Consider the following 20,026-nt stretch of genomic DNA (forward strand, 5'->3'; position numbering starts at 1 on the left):
GCCCTCCCAGCTTCTTGTGCTCCTCCAGCCTTGTGCTGGCTGGGCATGAGAAGCTGAAAAAATCCTTGACTTGGTATAAACACTACTTAGCCACAGCTGATAATGTCAGTGTGTTACCAACCTTATTCTCATACTGAATCCAAGATGTAACACTATACCAGCTACTAGGAGGAAAATTAACTCTATCCCAGCTGAAACCAGGACACCCTCTAACGCTTCCTATATTGACAGGCTTCAAGCAAAGTAGCCATAAAATCAGGGATTATAGTGTGGTAGGTGATACATGGTCAGGTGGCAAGGACATAGGAAAAAAATCTGCAGTAGGAATTGTCTTCTGCGTGGAATCCGTAAAAGTCTTCAAAAGAACTAAGGAAATTACTTATATAAAGCTGACTTTCAGTAAGTAGGGGGGGGTGGGGGTGGGTGTAGTTGTAAGCCTGGGATCAATATCTAACTACTGACTTGAGTTACAAATGTGAGATTTGAGTTATAAATGAAGCATTTGCATACTGAAAGAAACAGTTTTTTGCACGAGCTCAGAAGTTAACTCATCATATGCACTCCCAAGCTTAATCATGAATCAAAAACTAGATACTGAAACAACTGTGGATTCAGTCATTCAGTTTACAAAATTAGGGTCAAATACCTCTCAAAATGTAATGTTTTAAAATACTGACGGTAGTGATGTTTTTTCTATATAAATACCTTATTGAGTTAGCAAGTGAGCTTTAATCATTTCTAAGGGAATTGAGCTCAGGGGCTTTGACCAACAACATTTTTTGGCATTGCTTGCTTGGTTTGGCTTTTTAGAAGTGGAAAGGAAGGTGCTAGTGTAGCACAAGTATGCTTGTGTTTGGAGTTTTGTTGGTTTGTTTTATGGAAACTATTTTAGTACCTTACAGTGTACTTAGAGGAGATAGCTATGACTAGGTTATCCCAAGTATTGTTCTGGATCCCATTATGTACCACCCACCTAAACGTGGAGCATTTCTGCTCCTTGAATCCTTACTGTGCATAATGGTTGTGGAGACTTTCACTGCATATAGCTAATTAAGAAATGCCATTCTAATTACCATATCGCTGTCTCCCTGGATTATAGTTTCTTTTTTATGATGAGGCTTGGCTTGAGCTGTCTTTACCTTATGAAATAAAACTTCGATGTAGTTAAAAATTTTGTATGAAAAATTTCCCAAGGGAGAATTTACTGTAGAGCTAAAGAATACAATACGTTATTCTTCCTCACATAATTGAAGAGCAGCATGACCGTGGGTGGCTTTCTCTGAACCAGCTCATATTGGGACTGCATTCACTCCCGCACAAGCGAATGACTTGTACGCACAAAGCATGAAGTTTCACAAGCATCAGCCCAATGGTGTTGAGGGGAGAGGGCTTCCACTGTTTTGCTACAATGGGGAGAAGGGTATTCGCATAATTGCCTTAAGCTATTTAGGTGGTTTTGTGATCCAGAAGACCACACTAAGAGGGTTTGTGCTAGCATGAAGGCTAGTAATTTTTCTAGTGTTCTGTCTGTAGAATTAGAGGTGTAAGAGGCTTAGAGATGGGAAAGCAAGTGATTTGCTCTGATTGTTAGTTGTTTGGGGTTTTTGCTTTGGGTTTGGTCTCAAATACTACCAAATTACTATTAAATACAGGAAAAAAAAGAAAAGTCATTTGGGGGTTTTTTTTTTTTTGGCTGAAGTTGTTTCTTTTGTAACTCATGCAAAAGCTTTTCTTTCTACTTACATTGTATGGCATTTGCCAGGAGCAGATCTTGTCTGTCTTGACAAGTCCTAGTTCTCATTCTCTGAAATACTTATTTTTACTTGAATTATAGGGGAAATGTGTCATACTGGCAATCTTGCCATTTGGATGGCTGATTTCAATGGCTTCTCGCATACCTGTGAGAAGGGCCAGGTCCTTTGTGTATCCAAGAAAAGGACATTCATAATTAACTAGAGATGGATCAAGACAAACTATTTTTCACCCTGATTGAGCAAGCTAAAGCCTTTTTTCTCTATAGGCTTTAACTGAACATAAGAACTTGTGCAAAAAGTTAGTTTACCTTATCTTTGCTTTGATTTTCTTTAACCTAATTTACAACATCTTCTTGTCACTCCATTTGGCGCAGGAGGTAAGGCTGAAGTGATTAAAGGAATACAAAGTGTCTTACCTACGCTGGCTTTTAGTTGCAAGTAGCCTAGCATTTAAATACCAGGATCCTAGACTTGTTCTTTATACCATAAAGTCTTGTCGCACATGGAGTATTTTGGTTTTTAAAACCTACAGTAAGATGAGACTTGCTGGCATTTTTTGACCCTACTTGCTCTGCAATTCAGCAGCAATGTATATGAATTCTTATTTCCTATCTCTGTCATGCTTTCTTCTTCTTACTTCCTTACTTTACTTTCCTTATTCATATTTTTTCCTGGCAGCAATTTTGCAGCAATGAAATACTGTATCTTGCTCTGTAAGCCACAAAAATTTTGTGACATTTTGGTGCAGCAGAAGACTGCTGTTTTAGAAGAATGAGGATGCTAGCACTTGGAACTGTAGCTTGAGCTAACCTAAGAGATGCCAAGTTACACTTGAGATGGATCTAGGCTGCTTAAGAGTATTATCAACACCCTTTTAATGAACATCCTGAAAGCCAGGATGTTAATTTAACCTGTGTTTCGGGGATGCTTGGCCTGTACTGACACTTACTACATGGATAGAAGTAGTAGATAATTCTCCACCCTTTGGAAAGCAGTGAAGCAGAACCAGATATGGGGTAGCTTTGGTGGAATTCAGACAGCCTAGCAAAGATAGCTCTTTGTTTTCATATGTAATGTAATCCTAAAACAACCTGCGTGTAGAAGAATGATAGGGTGTGAGCAAACCAGACTTCAGAAAATGGAAAATAGGTTGTATTAAACATGATTTCAGTAACTATATTCTGTAAATAGAATATTCAGATGAGTACCACTATTTTTCTTTGTCAGAAATAAAATCTACCTTTCTAGTGAGAAGGTTGGGGGGGGGGGAACTAAATGGGTTTGATTGATTTTCAGTAAATCACCTCTATCAGTTCTGGTGCTTGTGGTTGAAACTTGGTTGCTGAACAGATCATTTTGCTTCCAGACAAGAAGGTTTGAGGTTTCTATTACTTAAGAAATCAGTGTTTTTTCAAAGTTAAATTGGACTGCTAAACCCCTTAGGAGCCTGCTTGAGCACAGGCACGCTTTTTTGCCGGCAGACATGGAGGAGCTGGGGTATGTAGCTGGGCTTACTGGATTCCCAGTATCCTAGCTGGACATCCACACTTCAGTGTTGAGTTACACTTGTGTAGTGGCTTACAGGTCAGGACTTCCTTTGTCAGGCAGGATATCCTACCCCATCTTCCTTGTTTCTCGTGCAGTACATCTGAACAGATCCTGGGTGTGAGGGTCTCTGTGCACTTGCCTGTGTATCCACCTGAGGAAACGCATGTGGGGTTCAGAGGCAGTTTTGTATGGTTCGTTTGCTTGTTTTTCTTTTTTGGGCAACATCCCCTTCTCCATTTCCATATGAACCAAAATGGAGTTTTCAGTCTGTGGGTCACCCAGTGGCCTCGGAGTAATTTTTGGGACTCGGTGGAGTTGCTCTGGAACTGCACTGCCACCTCCCCTCTCCCAGCCAGGACCAGTGGTGGTGGGGGACTGGTTTGGGTAAGGAGGAACAGGATTGTCCACCTCAGTGGCAGTGAGTGAAACTCATATAATACCTTAGATCAGTCAAACATATAACTGGGATAGGGCAGGCACGTATGCAGTGGCTGTAAAAGAGCCTTAAGGACTTTTTTAAAAAGTCCCCTTCTCGCTGCTGTGCTTTCAGTCCCTCCTGTGTTCTTTATGTCCTGTGCTTTTGGGAACCAGTCTCGCAGAAGACCGGGATTAATTGTTCTGGTGCTGGATTCATTAAACTGTAAATAGCAGGGCTAGCCGGGTGTGTAAAGCACCCGAGGTAAAAGGGCCGGGGGTTGCCCTGCACTGAAGAGAAGCTGTGTCTAGTCTGCCCCGGATGGTGACAGGCTGGCCTGCTGCTTTCTTCATGGGAAAACGTCATGTGTACCACCTCTTCTCATGGCTTCTGGGTTTACTTTTCACGTGAAATAAACACTTTTCTTCTTCGGCCACTTGAGCCCCGGGGCTGCCTTATCCTCCAGGCAGCGGGGCGGCAGCAGCAGAACCCCCCTCAGCCGGGCTGCGCTGCCCGGCAGCCGAGGGCAGGGGGCGGCGGCTCGTTCCTTTCCCCCGCCGCTCAGCTACCGCCCCCTCCTTCCAGAAAGAACCGCCGGCCTACAACCTTTGTTAAATACGGGGGCGGGGAGGCACCGCCCGCTCCCCCTGGGGGCTGCCGGGACCGGGAGCCGCCCCGGCGGGGGGCGGGGCGGACTGCCTTTCCCAGGCTCCCCCGCGGCGGCCAGGCGTCGCCTGCAGCGCGGCGGGGCGGGTCAGTGCCAGTGCCGGGGCGGCGGCTGAGCGCGGCGCGGCTGCCGGTGTCCCTGCCTCGGCATGTCCGACTCCGGCGGCGGTGGGGGCGGCGGCCCCGGCGGCGAGGAAGGCGGCATGGAGGTGTCGGGCTCGGCGGTGCAGAACGTGGCCGACGTGTCGGTGCTGCAGAAGCACCTGCGCAAGCTGGTGCCGCTGCTGCTGGAGGACGGCGGCGAGGCGCCGGCGGTGCTGGAGGCGGCGCTGGAGGAGAAGGGCGCCGTGGAGCATATGCGCAAGTTCCTCTCGGACCCGCAGGTCCACACGGTCCTGGTGGAGCGCTCCACCCTCAAAGGTGAGGCGAGAGCCGGGCGGCCGCCGCGCTCTCAAAATGGCGGCGGCGCCCGCCGCCGCCTGCCTCGAGCCGCCGCCCTGCCGAGGGGTGGGAGGGGCGCGCCGCCGCCGCGCTCCCCCGCCCGCCGCGGGGGCTCTCCGCCTCACGGAGGGCCCCGGTCGGGGACGCGCCGGCCTGCCGCGCTGCGGGCGCGGCCTCGGCCTCGCCCTCCGCGGGGCTCGGTGTTAGGCGAGGGCGGCGGCTTCCGCCTGGCCCGGCCTCCCCCGTTATTTGTTCTGCGCCTCCGGGGCCTGAGCTGACGCTGCTCGGCGGTCTCGGGGCAGATGCTCGGCGGGGCTGTGGGCTGGGTGTGGGCGCGGGTGCTGCGTGTTGCCGCGGCTGTAGCCTGTCGTGCTTGGAAAGGCGGCGAAAGTGCTTCGTCAGTGGGCTGTAGGCACTTCCTGCTGCGGCCTCCTTTCTGCCGGGGAAATGACCTCCTTCTTAGCAAGGCAGATAACCGCTCTGAAACAGAACGAAAAAAACCCACCAACCCCAAAACCTTGGAGAAAAGAAAAAAAAAAAACAAACCCCAAACCAAAACCCAAACCTGAATCAGCCTGTAAAAAGCATTATTCCGTGGTTAATTAGCGAGACTCCGAAATTCATAAATCAAGATGTAGACCTTGCAGTGTCTTTGTTTAGTTAGCAAAGCCTGGTGGCCATGCTGCTTGTAAACGGTTCTTGGAAATCTCATCAAATGCTGCGTTAAATAGTACAGCTAAGTTGACACTCAGACTTCAGAAACATCTTCGTTATTGACACACTGTGGTTGCTGACTGTTTATTTCTAAAATGACTTCTTATTGCCAGCAGATCTGTTGCTAAATGGGTGCTTGTTGTCACAGAATCCAGCCTAATAAACAATAATAAAATATAACTAGGCTTCCTTAATAACACAGACCTTTACTATTAAACAAGACCTACAGTCCATATATGGCTACATGCCTGCCAGTCTGAGCTTGCAAAATTTTAATATTAAACTTCTGGATCTCTGCACCTAGTGTGCCGTTGGTTCAGTCCCTGTAGGTGTTGTCAAATCTTAATAGTCATACTTCATATTGCATTATTTAACATGTCAACAGCTGCAGTGTAAGGTACTGGATATATGACCTGTGGTTGCTGCACACTGAGGGAAACGTGAAGAAGGTTCTTCCACTCGCTGTCTATTCACTGTGAACTTAAGATGTTGCCCAAAATATCCTGTCTTTGTTTATCTTACACCTATTTCCGCTGATTATCCTCCTCCTCCTTCCCATTCCAAAGTTCGAGACTTCTTTTTCAGCAGGGATAACACTAGAATTTTCTAGAGGGGGGGGGAGAACAACAATCTTTATGAATTCACAATACAGTGTTTAACAAGATTTAAAGAAAATCCGTTAGATGTTAATAGGCTATGCAGGTGATTTCTTAATTTCTCTTATGTCTGGCTCAGGAGGTTGGTTAATCTTAGTTCGGATTGGAAGTAATGAAGATAGTGGTGATCAGTTAGCTCCAGGCTTGTCGCATAGGTATTGTTATATATGTATGGTTAAAAACAAATTGAGACGCTTATTAGGTGTTTTAGAAGCTAAATAATAAATTACTATGAGCAGAAGGCATTTCCATCAATGTCTTCTAGTTTAATAGCAGTTATTTGGGGAAACTGGATTCTCTGATTGACAGCCGGGCGTCAGACTTAACAGATTCGGAACCTCCAGGAGCATATGGAGATCTTGTTTTCTCTGATACTATTAAAAGCAAATTATTGAAAATTGTGCATGGATTAGGTAGTATGAAGTAAATTGCTGATTACAAATACAATAAAACAGAAGCCATATTTCTGAGTAATGAAAAATGCTATGTGGTATGTATTGGGTTTGTGTGGCAAGGTTTTGGTAGCAGGGTGGCTACAGGGGTGGCCTCTGTGAGAAGCTGCTAGAAGCTTCCCTTGTGTCTGACAGAGCCAATGCCAGCCGGCTCTGAGACAGACCCGCTGCTGGCCAAGGCCGAGCCCATCAGTGATGGTGGTAGCGCCTTTGTGATAACACATTTAAGAAGGGGAAAAAAAAGTTGGTGCACAACAGAAACTGCAGCTGGAGGGAGGAGTGAGAATATGTGAGAGAAACAACCCTGCAGACCCCCAGGTCAGTGAAGAAGGAGGGGGAGGAGGTGCTCCAGGCACTGGAGCAGAGATTCCCCTGCAGTGTGTGAGGAAGACCATGGTGAGGCAGGCTGTCCCCCTTGCAGCCCAGGGAGGTCCACAGTGGAGCAGATATCCACCTGCAGCCCAGGGAGGACCCCATGCCAGAGCAGGTGGATGCTTGAAGGAGGCTGTGACCCTGTGGAGAAAGGAGCCCATGGTGGAGCAGGTTTTCTGGCAGGACTTGTGACCCCACAGGGGACCCACCCTGGAGCAGTCTGTGCCTGAAGGACTGCACCCCGTGGAAGGGACCCATGCTGCAGCAGTTCATGAAGAACTGTAGCCTGTGGGAAGGACCCATGTTGGAGAATTTCGTGGAGAACTGTCTCCTGTGGGAGGAACCCCACGCTGGAGCAGGGGAAGAATGTGAGGAGTCCTCCCCCTGAGGAGGAAGAAGCGGCAGAGAGAACGTGTGATGAACTGACCCCAACCCCCATTCCCTGTCCCCCTGTGCCGCTGGGGGAGGCGGTTAGGTAGAGAATTCAGGAGCGAAGCTGTGCCCAGGAAGAAGGGAGGGGTGGGGGGAAGGTATTTTAAGATTTGGTGTTATTTCTCATTACCCTACTCTGGTTTGATTGGCAATAAATTAAACTTATTTTCCCCAAGTTGAGTCTGTTTTGCTCGTGACGGTAATTGATTGAGTGATCTCTCCCTGTCCTTATCTCGACCCATGAGCCTTTTGCTTTATTTTCTTTCCCCTGTCTAGTTGAGGAGGGGGAGTGATAGAGGGGCTTTGGTGGGCACCTGGGGTCCAGCCAGGGTCAGCCCACCACAGGTATCACTAGCTACACAGCCTGCCAACGGCTTTCATATGGATTCCTGCGGCATCTAGTGCAGCGTTGTTCTGTGAGCAGGCTTCTGGTGCTTGGGATCACAAATGTGACACCCAAAGGCTGTATCTCCTGTGAAGGGCCAAATGAAATCAGAGTAGGACAAGAGTCCACTGTAATGTGTCCAGTCAGAGCGTGTCCCCCAACAGGGAGTAACCTTCTGCACTGAAATCACTGCATTGCAGCACAACTGCCTGCATCCCCAGCAATTACATCATCTGTGATACATTGGCTGTGGTAATGCCTGAGTACTTCCATGACTTGGGTTTTTGTTTTGTCAGGAGGTTTTTTTTGTTCAGAGACTTAATTTCCAAATCATTTTCAAAGAAAAAGTCTGAAAATACAAAGAAACCTTTAAAAGAAAAAAGCAGCTGTTTAATGTTCTCACTGAAGTGTAGTTATCCTGGCAGCATATCTCTACAAATAAAAGCACATTCTCTATTGCAGAAGATTTCTCTCTCAAAATGTGAGTTATAATTTTCTGCTTGTAATGTTTTATCATTTTTTATAGCAACTTAAAAAAGTTAATGGAGTTTTGTTAACGAACCCACCCTGAATCTGAGGGATATTGCAAAGCTAAATTTAACTTAATTTGGTTAATTATGTTGGTGTAGAAATTGAAGGTTAGAAAATAGTTAGTCTGGTAATAGCAGAAGGTTGCTGAGAGTGGCAGATGCCTTAGAAATAGAGTATTTCTTACATAGCATATTTTTTGCAGAGGATGTGGGAGATGAAGGAGAAGAGGAAAAAGAGTTCATTTCCTACAGTATCAGCACTGACATTCATTATGGAATAAAATCAAACAGGTGAGTTAGTAAAATAGATCTTGACATTTCTACCCTATGAATGCAAAACCTACACAAGTAGATTTACCGACTTTACCTACAAATTTACCTCCAGTTTACCTAGTGCTTCATGCAGTGTCTTTATTCAGGTGGGGCAGTAGCTTTTCAGGGTGGAAGCTCTGATAAAAAAAGGGTGTGTCATGAGGCTGAAAGGAATGGATTTAGGACTTCTAGCTCTGAGCTTAAGGAAACAAGGTCTTATTAATTTGGCATACTTGCAGTTGTAACATACGCAACTTGGGTTCAATAATCTTCGGTTACATCTGACTCTTACATATTTGTCACTTAACCTTAATGCATATTTAACTCTGAAGCTTTATGTATGCCTCTTTAGTGTGCCCATACTGCTCAGTCTTTATTGATAGCTACGTTTGGCTCATTACTGAAGTAGAAAGGTGTATTTATTGGAAGACTTGTGTTCAAGTCTCTTAGAAGAAAGATTATAAAGTATGATGATGCAGGTTAGCATTTGACTCCTGCAACCTAAACTTGCAGTCAGATTAAAGCTATTGTAACTGTCACTTAAGTTTCAAATGTTTAGTTGGTAACTCTCTCCTCTGTTCTGCAGCCTGGCATTCATTAAGCGTACACCAGTGATTGATGCCGACAAACCAGTGTCTTCCCAACTGAGAGTGCTCACTCTCAGTGAAGATTCTCCATATGAAACATTACACTCTTTCATTAGCAATGCTGTTGCTCCCTTTTTCAAGTCCTATATCAGAGAATCTGGCAAAGCAGACAGGTAATTCAGTATAAACACTGCATTTCTCTGCTAGTGAATTAAAGTAGGTGTTTAATGAAAAAAGTAACAGTGACTCTTCAAGGCAAGTCATGTGAGATTGTTTAAGCATGCAGTTGCATATGATGCTGTTGCTGACTCTGGGGAAGTAGTTCAGATGGCTTAAATGTGTTGTGTATGGGGTTTGTTTTGGCTTCTTATATGGAAACATCTGTGCTTTTTCAGGGATGGAGATAAGATGGCTCCTTCAGTTGAGAAAAAGATTGCAGAACTTGAAATGGGCCTCTTGCATCTGCAGCAGAATATTGAAATTCCAGAGATTAGTCTGCCAATTCATGCAACCATTACTAATGTTGCCAAGCAGTGTTATGAACGTGGAGAAAAACCAAAGGTTACAGATTTTGGTGAGAAGGCTGAGGATCCGTTATTCCTCAATCAGCTACAATCTGGAGTCAACCGCTGGATTAGAGAGATACAAAAGGTAAAAAAAAAAGAAGAAGAAAAGTACTAGACTATGTGATAAGAACTTCCACATAGTACTTTTTATTGTCTTCACAGTTTTAACTGGTAAAATACTGCTCCATGCAGGATACTCTGAAGATCTGAGACCAGTTTTCTGAGTCATCAGAGATGCTAGTCTAAATTAGATTAAGTCTAATACTAGACTAGACTAAGCCTGGTCTAAATTTAGAGCCTAGTCTAAATTGTTCTGCAAGTAGCTGAGAGCATGACTATTTTATCTCTATTGTAATAGACTCAAGTAACTGGCAGTAGCCTTGTGAATTTTGTAAGTATTCTTCAAATCTTTATTACAGCAGATTGAGAGAAACAGGTCTTGTTGGTTTGTTTTATTTTCCCAGGTGCATCCACAACCACTTCAGAACAGTTGCTGCAGTCCTATCTTGTAATCTCTTGTACTCCTGCCTGTTGCTTTTGAAAAGAACTCTGCTGTCACTCAAAAATAGCATCTCAGATACTGCTCTGGCTTTTTTCCTCCATGGGTGCAGTAAACACCTACTGGTCATGGAACAGTGGTGCCTTTTCCTACTCCAGAGCATAAAACGTTGGTTTTCTTTTCTGGCTTATCTGCCATTAACCAGAATACAGACACTGATCAGGGAAGTGGACAGGTGACCTTTTTAGGCTGTGCTGAAGATACTACACAAAGGTCTTAAAACTGACCTTTAGGACCACTGGAATTAAACTTTGACTCTTGTTGCACTGCAGTTCCTACACTTCTCACAGAATGAGTGCCAAAACTGTCTGAGGTTTGATGATTAAAACCTAGTAGATGTTATGTGTTTCAATTATATTTAGTAACGGAGCAAGTTTTTACAGTTGAAGCATATAAATTAAATGCTCTTCTCCCTCCCTTCTCTTTGTCTCTATGACTTTTAAGGTGACCAAATTAGATCGGGACCCTGCATCAGGCACTGCATTACAGGAGATAAGCTTCTGGTTAAATTTGGAACGGGCTCTGTATCGCATTCAGGAAAAACGTGAAAGTCCAGAAGTTCTTCTGACTCTGGATATTCTAAAACATGGCAAACGTTTTCACGCAACCGTGAGCTTTGATACAGACACAGGTAAAATGTCTGTTCCATAAAATTTTTCACAAATATCCTACAGAACTTAAGCTGTTAGGAAACTTGAACATTGTGGTACAACGAACAATGCTGTTTAGAGTAACCTTGGTCTAGTTAAAGCTGCGTATTTGATTAATGAAATGAAAAATTATACTCACAGTCTTTTCTATTACGTTTAGGTCTAAAACAGGCTCTGGAAACTGTGAATGACTATAATCCACTGATGAAAGACTTTCCGCTGAATGACTTGCTATCTGCTACTGAGCTGGACAAAATAAGGCAGGCCCTTGTTGCAATATTTACCCATTTGAGAAAAATCAGAAACACAAAATACCCAATCCAAAGGGCACTGCGTTTAGTGGAGGCTATTTCAAGAGATCTGAGCTCTCAGCTACTTAAAGTGTTGGGAACCAGAAAATTGATGCATGTTGCCTATGAAGAATTTGAAAAGGTATGTTCATGGTTTTGTGATACTGGTGGCTGTATTTTTACATTGAATAGTGATTTTCAGGAAGCATTTAATCTCGGAGCTAAAGTTCCTATTCTGAAACTCTCTTCAGGTAATGGTTGCCTGCTTTGAAGTGTTCCAAACCTGGGATGATGAATATGAGAAGCTACAAGTTCTGCTCAGAGATATTGTGAAAAGAAAAAGGGAAGAGAACCTGAAGATGGTGTGGCGTATCAATCCTGCTCATAGGAAACTCCAGGGTCGTCTTGATCAAATGAGGAAATTCAGGCGTCAGCATGAGCAGCTGAGGGCAGTTATTGTGAGAGTCTTGCGACCTCAGGTAATATTCTTGGTCATTATCAGACAGAAAATCTGTGTGGCTTCTTCAAGAGTGTTCACTGTTGCTTTAAAAAGTTACCAGCACAGAACTAATGTAACATTCAGCTTCACTGTCTGCTTCCAAAAACAGTCTAGTTTTGAACCCTTGCTAATAGGCTTAGCTTTAATTCTGACCTACATCACATACTACATGACTATGCTCATGTTAATAGACACAGCAAGTCCACACATAACATAGAAGAGTGTAAATAAGTGTAAATACTTGTGTGTGTAAATACTTAACTTAGCTAAACCACAGTGGAAAATGAGATTATGCTGCACAGTAGTGGAAGTTTGCGAAGTAACGGCATTGCCCTATTCCTTGTGGAACTTAAATCCGAAACATGACTGCAAGTTTCTTAAGGATTTGGTACTAATTTGTAGGGGTTTTGCAGTTCTTATTAAAACAGTCTGTGTTTAGTTATTTGTAGGTAAATTTTGAAGCATCCAACTCACTAAACTGTGATTCTAATGCAGGTAACTGCTGTTGCCCAGCAAAATCAAGGAGAGGTACCTGAACCACAGGATATGAAAGTAGCAGAAGTCCTTTTTGATGCTGCAGATGCTAATGCGATTGAAGAAGTCAATCTTGCTTATGAGAATGTTAAGGAAGTAGATGGGTTAGACGTTTCCAAAGAAGGTACAGAAGCCTGGGAGGCAGCAATGAAACGATATGATGAAAGAATTGATAGAGTTGAAACAAGAATAACTGCCCGTTTGAGAGACCAGCTTGGTACAGCAAAGAATGCTAATGAAATGTTCAGAATCTTCTCTCGGTTTAATGCTTTGTTTGTCAGACCTCACATTCGTGGTGCCATTCGAGAATATCAAACACAATTGATCCAGCGTGTAAAAGATGATATCGAATCTCTTCATGACAAATTTAAAGTACAATACCCACAGAGTCAGGCTTGTAAAATGAGTCATGTTCGTGACTTGCCTCCTGTGTCTGGGTCTATAATTTGGGCAAAACAGATTGACAGACAGCTCACTGCTTACATGAAGCGTGTTGAGGATGTCCTTGGCAAAGGTTGGGAGAACCATGTAGAAGGTCAGAAGCTAAAGCAGGATGGAGATAGCTTTCGCATGAAACTCAACACTCAGGAGATCTTTGATGACTGGGCAAGAAAAGTTCAGCAACGCAATCTTGGTGTGTCTGGTCGTATTTTCACTATTGAAAGCACTCGTGTTAGAGGTCGAACTGGAAATGTCCTGAAACTGAAAGTCAACTTCCTCCCAGAAATAATTACGCTTTCAAAAGAAGTCCGAAACCTGAAGTGGCTTGGTTTCCGTGTTCCACTAGCAATTGTCAACAAAGCTCACCAAGCAAACCAGCTCTACCCATTTGCTATTTCTCTCATTGAAAGTGTCCGTACATATGAACGAACATGTGAGAAAGTAGAAGAGCGTAATACTATCTCACTTTTGGTTGCTGGCTTGAAGAAAGAGGTGCAGGCTTTGATTGCAGAAGGAATTGCACTCGTGTGGGAATCATACAAACTTGATCCATATGTACAGCGCTTAGCTGAGACCGTCTTCAGTTTCCAGGAAAAGGTTTGTTTTATCTTTCAAATTCTGCAAAATTTTTACATTTATACTTCAGTAATGTGTGGTTAACCAAAAGCAGAATTGGATAGCTGATGACCTGTTCTGTAGCTCTTTGGTTAAGTAGCTGATCAAGTTGGCACAAATTGGCCAGCTGAATGGATCTTTTAGTACTACTAAAGTTAATGGACTTGCTGCATCCAAATAGAGAGAAGTGACTAACCATTACTGCATAATTATTGTTGCCTCTAACCTGTCAAACTAAACATCCCATTTTTCCTAAACCATTTTAGGTGGATGATCTGCTCATTATTGAAGAGAAAATAGACCTGGAAGTGAGATCATTGGAAACATGCATGTATGATCACAAGACTTTCTCAGAAATCTTGAACAGGGTTCAGAAGGCTGTGGATGACTTAAATCTTCATTCATATTCCAATTTGCCGATCTGGGTCAATAAGCTGGATATGGAGGTAGGTTTGAGATCAAGGAGTAGTATATATTTAGAGGAAATGTTTTAAGGAGGTGCAAAATGTTTTTCGATTATACTCTTCATAGTCACCCAGGGAAGATTCTGTCTTGCCATTCTCTGAAAATTTCAGTGTGTTTTCAGTATACAGAAGATGCAAGACTTGTTTGTTTTTAGCTGTTGACTTTGGGGATCAATTAATTCAAGGGGAGTTTTGTCCTTTGAAGAAAAAAGTTTGATACAGCTTGGCTGCCTAGAAGGTGCTGGGGAGTGAGGTTGATAAAGGATGGTGAAAACTTGCTATGCAGGTAGCAAAGACTTATTGCCTTCATATTGTTTGATTCTGCCTGTTAAGTTTCAGGTTATTGGACAGTAAGCCAACTTCAAAGCAGTTAAAATTGTTTAATTCCATTAAAGTCCATGAAGACAGGAGAAGCTTTGAATTGATATTCAGTGAAAATTTACCAAAACTCTTAGACCTCTTTAATGACTTAGTAAAGGAGCACTTGGTTCTTCAAGGCACCATAGTGTGCCTGGTGTCAGAATATATCGACAGTGGGGATCTTTATGCAGCAAATATGTAGCTTTTTCCTTCAGTGTGGCTTATTTTCTTTAGATTGAAAGAATCCTGGGTGTTCGTTTGCAAGCTGGACTGAGGGCCTGGACCCAAGTTCTTCTTGGACAAGCAGATGACAAAGCAGAAGTTGACATGGATACAGATGCTCCTCAAGTGAGCCATAAGCCTGGTGGCGAACCCAAGATCAAAGTAAGTTTTGGTGTGGGTTTTTTTGTTGTGTCTTTCCTTATTGTCAATTACTTAATGCAAGAATTCTATCTGAGGCTTATATGGGAGATAAATGTTTCTTCTGCATCTCATTTTGGAGGAGTACTTGCCTCCTCCCATTTAAGTGCAAGTTGATTTTTCAAAAGTGTGTGCTACTTCTTGAAGTCCAAAATTCTTGCCTACATGTAGTAGTAGTATCTGCCAGTAAAACTGAGTGTGTTTACTGTTTCTGCAGAACATTGTACATGAACTAAGAATTACCAACCAGGTGATATACCTGAATCCACCAATTGAAGAGTGTAGATACAAACTTTATCAAGAAATGTTTTCTTGGAAGATGGTAATCCTGTCTCTACCAAGAATTCAAAGTCAGAGATACCAGGTAAGTGTAATGAAGTTGTATCTAAGTCTGAGCAATTATTTTCATTTTGCAGTTAATTGTGCTCAGCATCTTAGTGTGTTGCTCTAGGACTGAATCTGAGTGCCCTAGAAATTCACGTATATCACATGTGTAATTGTGGTTCTTAGGTTGGAGTGCACTATGAGCTGTCTGAGGAAGAAAAATTCTATCGTAATGCGTTGACAAGGATGCCTGATGGCCCTGCAGCTCTGGAGGAGTCGTACTCTGCTGTCATGGGAATTGTGACTGAAGTGGAGCAGTATGTCAAGGTAGGAGACTGACACCGCATAGTGCTACAACTAAAATGAACATGGACTTTTCTCTCGGTTTTCCTGGGGGCTGGGGACACATAACTCTTGGAATATACTGGAGAAGTTCTGAACGTTGTTTGTGAAATACCTCAATTAGGTTTGGCTGCAGTACCAGTGTCTGTGGGATATGCAGGCTGAAAACATATACAACCGTCTTGGAGAAGACCTGAATAAGTGGCAAGCCCTTTTGGTTCAGATAAGAAAGGCAAGAGGAACATTTGACAATGCAGAAACCAGAAAAGAATTTGGACCTGTTGTAATAGACTATGGAAAGGTAAGAAATTGTAATTATTGTTTGTGATAAATGCATTGAATTCCAGAATGGGTTTATTACAGAAAACAGCAAGGCCAACAAATTACTATTATGTAACTTTATTCAATTGTAGGTACAATCAAAGGTGAACTTGAAGTATGACTCCTGGCACAAGGAAGTGCTCAGCAAATTTGGCCAAATGCTTGGTCAGAATATGACAGAGTTTCATTCACAAATTTCTAAGGTAAGACAAGTCCAAATTCCAGTTTTTCACTTTCAGATCAACTGTTCTAGACTTCTAAAACACTGATTTGTGCCCCAAACAGTCCCGTCAAGAACTGGAGCAGCATTCAGTGGACACTGCCAGCACGTCAGATGCAGTGACGTTCATCACATACGTGCAGTCCTTGAAACGTAAAATCAAGCAGTTTGAAAAGCAAGTTGAGGTATGTTGTCTTGCTAATGATTCTCACTTCTGGAAACGTCAGGCTTAGCTTTTAGGATGCAGCTTCACAATATTCAAGTTCTCTTGAGAACAGACTTGAACTTCATATCCTGAGGAATCCTGTGAACTCTATAGTCAGCGCTTGTTAAAATACGTTGAGTATTTAGCCTTGCGACTTAAGTTTAGTTCTGTCTTTATAGCTTACAACCACTGTCTCTTGTAGCTTTATCGCAATGGTCAGCGCTTGCTTGAGAAACAAAGGTTCCAGTTTCCATCCTCTTGGCTGTACATTGACAACATTGAAGGAGAATGGGGTGCCTTTAATGACATCATGCGTAGAAAGGATTCTGCCATTCAGCAACAAGTAGCAAATTTGCAGATGAAGATAGTTCAAGAGGATCGTGCAGTGGAAAGCCGAACAATTGACTTGCTAACAGACTGGGAGAAAACAAAGCCCGTAACAGTAAGTAGTGATGATTAATACTCTTTCAGCAAATGAGGTAGATTCTCTGCATTCAATAAGAAGTAGGCAGTTTATTTTTATGCTTTTTTGCATTTTTGAGGGTTCTATAATAACTTGCCAATGTGATGATTTGGGGGGGGCTGGGGGGTGCCACGGAGGGAGATGTACCCTTAAAATGTAGGCCTTTGTTAGGTGCAAAAAGCAAGATGACTTCAGTTACTAACAAAGCTTTGGCTGAAACAAGGGATATGTCAGAGGCGTGCATGTAGGAGGATTCAGAACTGAGCTGCTTTTTTGCCCTTTTTTTTTTTTTTTTTTCCCCTAAATTGATATTTACTAAAGCAAAAAAACTGGATGTAAAAGTGGGATGAGACTTATTCTGGATTAGTGTGTACCCTTATTGTCAGCAAACTGGAAATGGAAAAATGAGACAAACCAACGTTTAGTATTTAGTCCTTACTTTTAACTTGGCTTCAACTTCGTGATAGGGTTTTTCGATTAATGTATCCCATGCAAACTTTAGGGAAACCTGCGTCCAGAAGAGGCTCTTCAAGCTCTTACCATTTACGAAGGAAAATTCGGTAGGCTGAAGGATGATCGTGAGAAGTGTGCGAAGGCCAAAGAAGCTCTGGAACTAACAGATACAGGACTACTCAGTGGCAGTGAAGAGCGTGTCCAGGTACGACCTGCTCACACAACTTCTTGTCAGTTTCACATGAAAATGTTTCAGATCCATCTCTCTCTCCCTTGAAAGTGTGACTTGGAGCCTGTGTTGTGCTAGTGTCAAGACACAATCTCCACACTCGTTCAGTTCTAGCCTTAAGAGATTGTCTGTGATCTCTTCCTTGACTGTCTTAGTCTTGTGAAGGCATTATGTGACGTGAGATGCGAAAATCTCATCTGGGTCACTTGCTATTGCAGTTCTGTTGAATTGGCAAGCTATCTGAAGGTTTTTGACATGTTAAAAGTATTCTGCTTAACTCCCCCATGCTAATGACTTTGAAGAAATTGGGAATAACTGCTGATGTTTGATACATTCTTTACTATAGGTAGCCCTTGAAGAGTTGCAGGATCTCAAAGGCGTCTGGTCTGAACTCTCTAAGGTCTGGGAACAGATTGATCAAATGAAAGAACAACCCTGGGTTTCAGTACAGCCTCGCAAGGTACTTCACTTCTGTATGCATAAACAATGTAACTACTGCAAGTATATGCAAATTAGGAATTAGACCTCTTGAGATAGACATGCTCAATTGTCACATTCCAGATTGTTTTCAGTGTTCAGGTACCTTTTTCATTATCTTGCGAGTGTGTTTCTTCTCATGCTAAGCTAAAAAAAATTCACAGGGTTTTGTCACAACTTCAGGAATTTTGCACTGGATTTATGCAATTCCAGTAGTTTTGAAGTTGAGATTGGACTGAATCTACAGAGAAGAAACTGTGCTGTTTTTAAATAGGCTGTTGGGCATCATTAGGGAGACTTCATTACATGGTTGGATGAACAGCATCAGTTTTAGTTCAATGCTCAGGAGGTAGAGCACGGTAGGAACACTAAGCCATAAACTGCCTGTGACAATACTATGTCATAAATCTTACTCAGACCAATAAAATTACATTCCCAGCTAGAGAGTAACCACATCTTATGCAAATACGTGTAACACTAAAAGAGCTGTACTGTCAATAATACCTCATTAGCGACAGGTTTTTGAAAAATACATAGACAACTTTAAACCTTTACAACTATATGCATAACATTTGCAGAGAAAGATTTCATTGCTTTTATGTTACTGACAGCTTCGACAAAACTTAGATGGTCTGCTGAACCAACTGAAAAACTTCCCTGCCCGCTTGCGACAATACGCCTCCTACGAGTATGTTCAGAGACTTCTGAAGGGCTACATGAAGGTAAGTTATACTCATTTCTAAAATGCATGTATTTTGTAGTTTGAGTTCAAGGATGTAACTTGCTTTCTTGTCTTCTGTAGATAAACATGCTAGTTATTGAACTGAAATCCGAGGCGCTTAAAGATCGTCACTGGAAACAGCTGATGAAAAGGCTTCACGTTAACTGGGTTGTCTCAGAGTTGACCCTGGGTCAGATCTGGGATGTCGATTTACAGAGGAATGAAGCAATTGTCAAAGATGTACTGCTCGTGGCTCAGGGAGAGATGGCTTTGGAAGAGTTCTTGAAACAGGCTAGTATCAGCTCTTGTATGTATGCACTTAATAGCAAATCAAAGGCTTGCTGTTGGGTGGCTGACACTTGTGTAGTAAACTTGTCAGTCTAAGCTGTTGATGCAAGTGCTGAGACTCATGGAGCACTCTGTTTTGGGGAACAGCTTAAAGCTATGTAAGCTTCCTCTGATGAAACTTGCATTATTTGGGAAAAGCAGTCCTTTGTAATGACTGCAAAGACCCCATCTTCTTTAAGTTTTACCTAGCTGCATCATATTCTCAATATTTTTAACAAAAGCTTGAGCGTAAACCCAGAATCCTTGGGTAAAAAAAGTAAAATCTGATTACTATAATACATTTCTACTTTGTAACTATGTTGGAGCAGAAATGATTGATGATCTTAAACATTCTTTTCTTCAGATAAGAGAAGTGTGGAACACTTATGAACTGGACTTGGTCAATTACCAGAATAAATGTCGTTTGATTCGTGGATGGGATGACCTTTTCAACAAAGTAAAAGAGCACATCAACAGTGTATCTGCTATGAAGCTATCGCCATACTACAAGGTAAAATGGAGAACAAAGCTAAAGAATCTTCATTTAATTCTGCCTTCTGCTCTTCTTTAGTTTATATATTTGTCAGCGGGGACTATAGTCACTATTTAAGTTGACAGACAATTAATTGCATATGCATGTTTTGTAACTCTCAAACAACTGTTTCCACTAGTAAATATTAGCAGTCAAACTCCTGATACTATTAAAATGAATATTAATGCAGTGTTTAAACTTCAGGTGTTTGAGGAAGATGCCCTTAGCTGGGAAGATAAGCTGAACCGTATCATGGCACTCTTTGATGTCTGGATAGATGTCCAAAGGCGATGGGTCTACCTAGAGGGTATCTTTACCGGTAGCGCAGACATCAAGCACTTGCTGCCTGTGGAGACCCAGCGGTTCCAGAGGTAACTTTTTAATTGCTTTGTTCTTTTCTTGCCTCCCTTGGGGCACCATGTGGACAGGCCTGCAACTCCATGACTTCAGTTTAGCACTCTCCAAGTTGAAATACTAACTGTATTCTTACCTGGTCCAGCTGGATTACAGCCCTGCTGTAGACCTAAGTTCATCAAGCAAACAAATACAGCACGAGGTGCATGTAGACAACTATGACAGGAAAAGGTTTATAATAAACAGGCTGATGTACAATTTTTAGAAGGTGATTGGGGTCTGGGTGGTTTTTCTTGCTAGTTCCAGTCAGCTACCTCAAGGATTTTTCTGGCATTTTTCTGGCATTGTTGTGGCTGCAATAAGCAGGCTGATTTCAGTTGCTGCAGCCTTTAGTCT

General features: G+C 42.7%; 1 protein-coding gene across 2 annotated transcripts in view; it reads left to right on the top strand.

Annotated features, from left to right (window-relative positions):
* The first annotated feature begins 4,465 nt into the window (after positions 1 to 4,465).
* The window catches only part of DYNC1H1 (dynein cytoplasmic 1 heavy chain 1), a 46,788-nt gene continuing 31,227 nt past the window's right edge, over positions 4,466 to 20,026 (top strand). The window contains exons 1-22 of one of the 2 annotated variants that reach the window (XR_008234569.1): positions 4,466 to 4,803; positions 8,569 to 8,656; positions 9,264 to 9,437; positions 9,660 to 9,915; positions 10,834 to 11,020; positions 11,200 to 11,471; positions 11,581 to 11,808; positions 12,324 to 13,400; positions 13,685 to 13,864; positions 14,477 to 14,626; positions 14,880 to 15,026; positions 15,173 to 15,313; positions 15,453 to 15,629; positions 15,742 to 15,852; positions 15,935 to 16,054; positions 16,277 to 16,516; positions 17,040 to 17,195; positions 17,566 to 17,679; positions 18,308 to 18,418; positions 18,499 to 18,708; positions 19,109 to 19,255; positions 19,481 to 19,647. Coding sequence is in view for 1 of the 2 variants with exons in the window: in XM_052783191.1 (XP_052639151.1) it covers positions 4,533 to 4,803; positions 8,569 to 8,656; positions 9,264 to 9,437; positions 9,660 to 9,915; positions 10,834 to 11,020; positions 11,200 to 11,471; positions 11,581 to 11,808; positions 12,324 to 13,400; positions 13,685 to 13,864; positions 14,477 to 14,626; positions 14,880 to 15,026; positions 15,173 to 15,313; positions 15,453 to 15,629; positions 15,742 to 15,852; positions 15,935 to 16,054; positions 16,277 to 16,516; positions 17,040 to 17,195; positions 17,566 to 17,679; positions 18,308 to 18,418; positions 18,499 to 18,708; positions 19,109 to 19,255; positions 19,481 to 19,647 (4,724 nt within the window). In the remaining variant the exon portion in view is untranslated. The remainder of the gene's footprint in view (positions 4,804 to 8,568; positions 8,657 to 9,263; positions 9,438 to 9,659; positions 9,916 to 10,833; positions 11,021 to 11,199; positions 11,472 to 11,580; positions 11,809 to 12,323; positions 13,401 to 13,684; positions 13,865 to 14,476; positions 14,627 to 14,879; positions 15,027 to 15,172; positions 15,314 to 15,452; positions 15,630 to 15,741; positions 15,853 to 15,934; positions 16,055 to 16,276; positions 16,517 to 17,039; positions 17,196 to 17,565; positions 17,680 to 18,307; positions 18,419 to 18,498; positions 18,709 to 19,108; positions 19,256 to 19,480; positions 19,648 to 20,026) is intronic. The other variant, XM_052783191.1, reaches the window with a different exon arrangement.

Source organism: Harpia harpyja, chromosome 3, assembly GCF_026419915.1.
Source record: "Harpia harpyja isolate bHarHar1 chromosome 3, bHarHar1 primary haplotype, whole genome shotgun sequence".
NCBI lineage: Eukaryota > Metazoa > Chordata > Aves > Accipitriformes > Accipitridae > Harpia > Harpia harpyja.